Source organism: Ornithodoros turicata, chromosome 5, assembly GCF_037126465.1.
Source record: "Ornithodoros turicata isolate Travis chromosome 5, ASM3712646v1, whole genome shotgun sequence".
NCBI classification, from domain to species: Eukaryota; Metazoa; Arthropoda; class Arachnida; order Ixodida; family Argasidae; genus Ornithodoros; species Ornithodoros turicata.
In genome coordinates this window covers 51,496,925-51,505,555 of record NC_088205.1, presented here as the reverse complement: position 1 = coordinate 51,505,555, position 8,631 = coordinate 51,496,925, and the positions used below count along the sequence as shown (strand labels likewise).

Genomic DNA, 8,631 nt, shown 5'->3' with positions numbered 1-8,631 from the left:
TTTCTTCTTTGTTCAAGTGTTTCTTTTCGCTTTTTCCCACCTTGTTGTCTGACAAACATGCGCTGACATGCCTGGGCCTGTTCTGACATGCTTTCCTTCTACATGTAGTTTTTCCTTTTTGAAGAGAAACATTCTTGACGATGTCGATAGTGCTGCCCTGAATGGGAATAGTACTATTCTTTATACTTTTGCGATGGACATGTCTTGCTGAACCATTATTCTATTTTTTCCTGTACAGTAAGACTTTGGGAATGAAATGCTTAATTCCTACAATCTCCTCTCATGTATGGTGCTCTTCTGCAATAGTTCCCTATGCAATCATTATAGTAGAATAAAGGAAATAATCTTGGGATAGTGATTCAATAAATAAGAGGTCCCCTGTCTAGAGCGTACGCGTCCTTGAGCCACGCACCTGCATGATGACGTCATACCGCGAGACTATTGTTTCAGGTTGACCTTGTCTAGAGGAGCATTAGTGGAAAAAAACAGTGTAGCCCTGAGACAATAGGATGACGTCACGACCAATGAGAACGGCCTGCAGGGGGCGCAAGGATTCACTTCTCTCTTGGACGCTGACGGGTGTGGACACGCTAATTCTGCTCCTTGCAATTGCGTTGGCCGTCAGTAGAGGAGCGTACTTCGGTGGGGTTCTGTCTGCCTCTGATGGGGTGCGGATGTGTGGTTCGTCACTGGTGAATGGGTTCGTCGATGCAGGTGGATTTTGTGACGAGCGGATTTACAATGAGGGAATGTAGTGTACGTGTCCGATGATGGTGAGTGTCTTTTCACTCTGTTCAAGTGTTTGTTTTCCTCTGTTGCCCAGCAGTCGTGCGATTTGTCCTGACGTGTACTGACATGCCCCGACATGCATGCTTTCCTTTGTTGACGCTTTGTATTTTTTCTTTTTTTGACAAGGAACATTCTTGTCTTGACGATGTCGATAGTGCTGCCCTGAATGGGAATGGCGCTATTCTTAATAATTTTATGGTTAAATTAGTTCAGAAATCAACTGCAAGAGGGACAGATGCATGACTTTATAGAGGAGAAAAAGCATTACGATTCAGTTCCGTGCCTGGCTATCGGATGGAGTAGACGCATCGTTCTGCGCTCCTTCTGCATCCTACGCCGTTTTTACCGCCCAGGCTTCTAACGTTTTCTTTTTCCATGGGGGAAGGGGAGTGATGTGGCAGCCCCATTGCCAATTCTCGTCCCGCGCCTTGGTTCAAGATACGCGCCACCGGCGCGAGAGCCATTAGTTGGGCTCTGGCTTTAGGACCATTCGGTCACATTAAGGGCTACTTCCTCTCCAGACCTCTTTGTCGTCTCAGACACAGCGGAAACAGATACTATATATCGCTTGTCTCGCGAGCTTCCTCAAATTCGAGAGTCTTGTCAGTGAGTCAAACTAAACAAATAACACTGAACTGAAGAACTGCTTGGCGTATTCACTCACTATGGCGATAACGTCTGTGTTTGTTACTGCTTTTGGTTTGAGGCATTCTATTGGTTCATCAAATGCCGACCTCGCGCCGCGATACACCTTGCCGTGTTTCTCTCTCTCCCGCAGCAAATGCTCCATGTAGCATCCCGTCAGGGACCCTATTCGGATAATTCTCAAACGGCCGTTACGGGACATCCTGCGGATGTACGGCTAAGGACGTCTATCCATGTAGCTCCTAGAGACGTTCACCTGTTATCTACTTCAGGACATGGACGTTGGGATCTATTTCGGACGCCCGCAGGGGATTGTGTTCTGTCTGGACCTAGGCTGGTGGCACGTTACTCGGGGGAGACGGCAGTGGGAACAGTAGTTCATGTTAGCGCCGTTGGGTGGGAACACTGTTCTCACCGTACCGTTCGTAGCTTTGCCTGACGATCTGCTAAAACTCTATTGCTATCCGTTTGACGGTAGCGAAATACGGACTCCACGTAACGTAACGTACGTTACGGAGCGTTAACGTGCTCCAAACATCACGCGATGGCACTGTTTCGGTAGGCTAGGAAACGACGCGATTCGGGCTCCTCCACGTAACGAACGCTGTGGTTTCTTTTTTGTTTTTTTTATGTTACGTTTCGTCCGGTCTCCATGCGATGGCACGTTTCGACAACCAACTACATCAACTACTTATATTTTAGATGAAAAATAGTGAGTTTCATCGCTAGCGGCGATACACTACCCCATTGCTGGTGGGGATATGGGGAACGAAACAATGAGCCCATTCACAATAACGAAGTCCTATGGTTTCCAAAAAGGTCAGAAGAGCGTAGAGGGCAAATCATTGGTGGGCTGGATCGAGTCAGGGACCAACAATTTTTAGAGAGGGGGGGGGGCGAGAGTCCAGCTGATTTAGAGAACCGCAGATCGCGGTTCGGGACGGTTGGTAGTGTGGGCAATGAAGAAGAATGTGCTCTAGATCTTCTAGGGCACCGCAGTGACAGCATCCGGGAGAGTCAATTAGCCTCAAGCGGTAACGCCACTGAGCTGTAAACGCCACATCGAGTCGCGTTCGCTGAATTAATGCAGCATCTTTACGAGAAGTGCTTTGTGGCATGCGGAAAGCGAGCGTTGGATCAATACTTCTCAGCATAGGTGGGGGAAGAATGTCAGTTGTCCATTGGCGGGAAGCCAGGTGTCACGAGGCGTCGAAGAATGGAACGACGGTCTTCTCTCAGCAGCGTAAACCGTACCTCTCTGAGACGAGAGAGCTGCTTGTGCGGCGCTGTCGGCCTCATCATTCCCGACGATACCACAATGGGCTGGAACACACTGGAGATCCAGCCTGTGTCCTGCTTCGTAGCCATTAACACATCCGTCACTAGTGGTGCGGATGAGTCTCGTATGCCAGCATTTTCAATAGCTTGCAGTGCAGATTTGGAGTCAGTGAAGACTGCCCATTCTCGCGGGGTAAATTTAACTATGTGCTGCAGAAAGAAAAGGATGGTGTAGAGTTCAGCAGCTGTTGATGAAGTTGGATATGCGAAAGGCGTCGTCCTTGCACTACGCCTTCGGATGGTATGACTTGCCGTTTCTGGATGCGCCATCGTTATATGCTGCTACAGACGTAGAAAACTTATCGTCTACCACTGCATAAAAATGGGCTCGAAAAACTTGAGGAAGAACCTGATCTCTTCGTTCCAGGAAGTCCGGAAGACCTACAGAGGTGGGTGGCACCGGCAGAGACCAGGGGGCTTAATCGCAAGTCCACCTCACGAGCTAACAAGAGCAACGGCGATCGTTAAAATTAGCGCGAGACGGGTTTCACAGGGCATATTTCGTGCTCGCTTCGTCAACGGGACAGTGGCGTAATCTCTGACCACAACTTCGACAGAACATACCCGGCTGGATACCGAAATGGGGGAAGGTACAGAACCCGAGCGATGCGCGCGGTCCTTCTCATCCTCTTCTCCGTCCTTAACACGGCAAGTGAAGCAGGAGGCTACCGAATAGAACAAACGTACCGACGATATCCCCTTGGCGCAATCGCATTTCTTCGTCAACCGATGGCGTTAAGCTGTCGGTGTCGTTACGGCCGTGCACGTGATATTAGCTGACTACGCCTGGGGCGCGAGCGCGTCAACGTCCATTTCCGTCACTTCACTTCTTCAGTTTTTCGACTATTCTTTGGAAGGCAGCAAACATGCCGTCGTCGCGTGGTTCTCGTATGGCGTAGTTCTCGCAGTGCTCGAACAACTGCCCGATGCATGCAAACCAACGGTATTTTAGGGTGTAGTTCCGTATCGGGACCACTCGTTTTTAAAAATTAGTGAAGGAGTTAGGAGGGTAAATATTGCAGAGAAGTGGAAGAACGTCATATACTGAATCTAAAAATGTAAGAATTATAAAGTTCTGTGAACTAGAACTTTTTTATATGCATTTCAACAACCGCATCTGATTCACTTTTAGCGCAGGGGAAACACGGGACTGCTAAGCCTAACGGAGTCTAAACTTGCCATCTCGCAAGATAGGGACGTTGAATTGGGCTAAATCTCCCCCTCACTTTAGTGAGGTTAGTCTAAGTTATGTTCTACAGATGGGGGGGGTCTGCCTCCCCCAGGCACGCACTATGCGGTGCGGGCGTCGAGACTGTGCCTCGGGTTAGATCAAAAGGTCCTCAGTAAAGATGGCGGATCGCCTTCCAGAAACGGACGATAAAATTAAATTGTTATACGTTCACGCGATATACGAGGGTCATTTCTGTTTAATTTCGTTACGAATTAGCTCCTCTTTCACGTAAAAGCGTTTTGATTTTTGTTTTTATTCTTTTCTCTTTAACAAAAAGCCTGTGGTCCCGATCACGGTATGTAGTTTGCCTAAGCCAAAGATTGCGCCACTTTTAACGAAAACGAGGAAGTTACGTCACGATGAGCAAATCACGGGCCTGCTAGGCCCGCTGTGACAGCCTCGTTTCCTCGTTATGCGTGCAACTTCGTTATCATTTTTCGTTTCGGTAAGCTAACGATTCCTTATGCCGGTTCGTTTCGCTCGCGCAACGATTAAGCCCCCAGGGGACTTCCGGCGGAGTTACGTCTCTAGCTACGAAGGCAGTGAGACTCTGGCGTGTCCTCCGCGTTACTGGATATAGTAGTCGCTTTCAGGGCGGTATTGAATTTTCCTGAAGAGCGGGTGACGGGGAATGCGCGCACGCAAACGTAGGAAGTGCCGAGCCGTTTCACGTTGACGTAGAACCTCAACCGAGAGTTAACCAGCTTCAGCCAGTTCAGCCATTCTCCAAAGCAGCGACGAAGGCTTCGAGCAAACAGGGTCCGGACGGTATTTAACGATGTTGTGGAAATCTCGTGCAGGATTGGAAGGCTGTAAAGCGCAGACGTCCTCACCAAAGCCGTGTGACCTGCTAGAAGGGAGCACTGATCACAGCCCCATCCTGAGCCAGAAAAATGTTGAATTGCAGGGAGCCATCTCTGCACTTTGGTTTCAAGGTGCTTGATATAGCGAGCCCAGCGCAGGTCCGAGTCCATGACCACGCCAGAGAGAGCGATGGAAGCGTACAGGCTCAAGGCACCAACCCAAAGAGGAAAATTTGTCATAGCTTTGCGTGTGAAAGGGAGCTCGACGCACTTTTCGAGCGAAAGGTCCATCCTAAGTTGCCGAACTGTTGCGAAACCCGTTGCGACCAAGTTGCGAAAACAGTTTCGGTATGCCGGGTTTGAAACAAAGTTTACGATTGGCCTTCGCGCAGGAGCTCGAGACCAATCACGGGGAAGTGCGCGTGTTTCAGAATAACAAAATGTTGCGCATCTGCGCCTCCAGTCCAGCCCATGACTTACCTGGAACCCACACAGATCATATCGCACACGCTCGTGGTCCTGACGCCGCCGCACTGCACGATCGCCATCACTACAAACAGTGTGCTTAGCCGTGCTCATTCTCGTCTTCGTGGTAGCGACGACCTACTTGCACAGCGTCAACGAGTAATTATCGGAAAAGTCAATGAGTGCCAGCGCCGGGGGTTGAACCTGGACCCTCCTAAGCGACCGAAGATACGAAAACGTGACAAAACACGTCGCAAAACGTCCTCCTGATCGCTCGTTTGCCTATGTGCACAGCGTATACGCTATGAAAGTAGGTCAGCTGTCTGCGCAGCTCCCCAGTTTCCCACTCTCCCCTGGTGCATTCCACGCCAAGTGATCCAGCGATGCTGTTCGACCATCGCCGATTGTCACAAGAAAAAAAAAAAAAGTCAGAGTTCATTGTGGTGGTAGACATATACCGAATCCCAAATATTAGCCTCAAACACTGCCGCGTTCCTACGCTAGAGGGCTCTGAAGTTTGCTCTGCGAGCAAAAGCCATACCCCCTATGGAAGCGTATCGTGAGCGTTCTACTGCACCGAAGAAGCTAAAAATTTAAAAGTGTTTTCTAGAAGGACCACGCCACTTACTGGCCGAGTCTCAGAAGTCTGCCGCAAAATTTAGGTTTTGGGGAGTTATGGGAAGCACTTAAAAATTTGCTCAACTTTGACATTTTTTAATAAAAATGACTACAGCTTCTAACGAAACCAAATTTGGCAGGTGTAGAGTTCCTCAGGACTACCTTCTAATAAATAATTCTGATCTCTTTTCTCAGGGATTTAGGTGTAGTAAAAAAATCGTAAAATCACAGAAATCCTCGAAAAGTGCATATTTCAGTGAGAAAATTTTCAACTGCGATAAAAAGCTAGAAAGACGTGCGTCACAAAGAACTGTAGAAGAACACCTCATTTATGCGTGGTGAAAAAATTAGAAAGGTACTTTTTGTTAAACTGAAGATTTTTTTTTTTCGGCGGCGTGCTTGCGATGGACGCTTCTCAGCGTGGTCACCGAGTATGAGTGTACCTTGCTCCTGCTCACCTCAAAAAACGTAGTGTAAAACTGAAACTATTACAACAGAAATGCTGAACACTATGAATGCTGAATGAAAGACACCGTTCTCTACACTGAGAAAAATTTCTCTGTTGTTTTAACAGGAAAGTGCTGGTATCGACATCCCTGATATACGGCCCCCCAGGACACTTCATTGCCCACAGGGGCTCATAAAGAGGATAGAGATATGGAGGGAAACTCTCGCTCTGAACTCCTCGCTGAACTATGATCCTCTGCGACGTGATGATTGGCCATGGTATTAAACCATGATCATGATTATGATCATTAAACTGAGACCATGCTAGGGAGCTATTCGCTGCGAGATCGTCCTATAGGGGGCGACACTGTCACCATTCACACACGTGGGCCGATGTTCGGATTTGATGGTTCTTTTCCGTAATGCCTGTGCATATTCACCGGAAGATCACTTGTGCCGCGATGGTACGATACTATTCGGTTCCACCTACGGCAATGAACGCGGAATGTAAAAGCAGACGACGCATCCACACTGCGATAGTTCTCCGTTCTCCGCAGCGTGCCGACACCGTTCGATCTCGGAGCGAATAGTTTTGACAAAACTAAAACTTGACTATGAGAATGGCTCACTAGCCAACATGCTGAGCAGATTGAGACTGTGGAAAGATGCGAGCCAGAGAGGGCCACATGGAAGTCAAAAGCGCTTTCTTCCATTCTGAGTTTCTTGCTGACAAAGCGGGACGACGCGCCGTCCCAGAGGTAGACTCGCGGAGCAGCGGGACAACAATTAAAAAAGCAGGACGTCTGGTCACTTCAGATGCTCACATGACTCTTCACACGTAAAAAGGTAGAAGATGACATGTGACATGCAACATTTATGGATGCCAGTAGAGCACGCTCCCTCCAGGTGGCGCCAGGGAAGCCCAGCCAAAGGTGGCGCACAGTGATGGGAGAGCTCGTGGCTGCCGTATCAGGTCCACAATTGTGAACTTTATTTTATATTATATTACTTATGTGTGGGTAAATCGATGTACAGCTCGCATACATTCTGTTAAACGCAGCCTTTCCTCACTCAGGTCAGATGATGATGCAATATACGAGGTATCCAACGAGGTGGTGTCATTTAATTTTTTAAAATAGGCTGCATGACACAGAACTTTAAATTATCCAGAGTGACACACTCATAAAATAAAAAATTTAACCAACAGGTTTGAACACTTCAAATGGTTAAACGCAGCACACTTGAAGGCATTTCATTTATGTACTGATCGACAGAAGGGAGCATGACGGGCAAGAGTACTGATCATGTGTACAGCCTTCAGCAGGGTTTAATTTTTTGTTTTTTTCAGGTGCATTGAATATCGTATTGGTAAACTTCCCAGCACAGATGTGAACCACTCGAGCTGAGCCTGCAATTCTCTATGCCCTACCAGTAAAAAACTGACATGCAAGCATGAACAGAAAAAAGCACTTTTATATACATGCATATTTCACAAAATATCCCTCGCAAAAGTGGGAAGTATTGACTCTAAATATCAACAGTGTCTGTCACGATGTGTTATACTAACATATCTTTTCTGTGTCACCTTCGAAGAGCTTGAATCGTCAGAGTCACGAGAGTCCAAACTGCACCACAAGGTCTTCTTTGTGCTCCACTTGAATGTCACCTAGGGCTTGCTGTACCTTGTCCATAAGTTCATCCATCTGAAAAATCACGGATGGCTTGAACTTCTAACATAAGCCAGGTTTAGTTATCAACTCAGTAGAAACAATAGACACACAAAAAGTTATTATAACCTCAAGGTAAATCAGGCCAAACACACACTGCAGCAGCGGCGTAGCCAGAAAAATGTTTCGGGAGAGATTCTACGGGGACTTTACATGGGAAAGGAGGATTCCCCTAATTTCCCTCTCCCAAATGCACTACCAAAGTACCATTGCAGAGGGGGTTTAAACACTCAGAACCCCCCTCTGGCTATGTCTGTGCACTGCAGTCTTTCCATGTGAGATCACCATTATAAAAGGTCAAATTCCAGAAGTACTAAGCAATAAAAACATTGATTGCCTTAATGCTGCTGTTATTTGGAATAGAAAGTTGCTAATAACACAAATTTGGTGATCTGGAATGGTGCTCGACTGGTGCTGGAATGCTGTTCAATAACTTTTGACAATGCAAATACTTTTGTGTGAACCAGGGTGTTAACCCCAGTCTCAGTAGTCATGTGCGGTAAAATAGACAAGCGCAGCCACTGTCTGTCTTTCTGTCCCTGTCTCAGCAGTTCTGCGCTACAAGTTA

The 8,631-nt window shown here is 47.5% G+C and overlaps 1 protein-coding gene across 1 annotated transcript in view; it reads right to left on the bottom strand.

Moving 5' to 3' along the window:
• Positions 1-7,791: 7,791 nt before the first annotated feature.
• The window catches only part of LOC135394464 (ragulator complex protein LAMTOR1-like), an 11,320-nt gene continuing 10,480 nt past the window's right edge, over positions 7,792-8,631 (bottom strand). Inside the window, exon 5 of the mRNA XM_064625202.1 lies at positions 7,792-8,039. Coding sequence (XP_064481272.1) covers positions 7,947-8,039 — 93 coding nt within the window. The 3' untranslated portion in view covers positions 7,792-7,946. The remainder of the gene's footprint in view (positions 8,040-8,631) is intronic.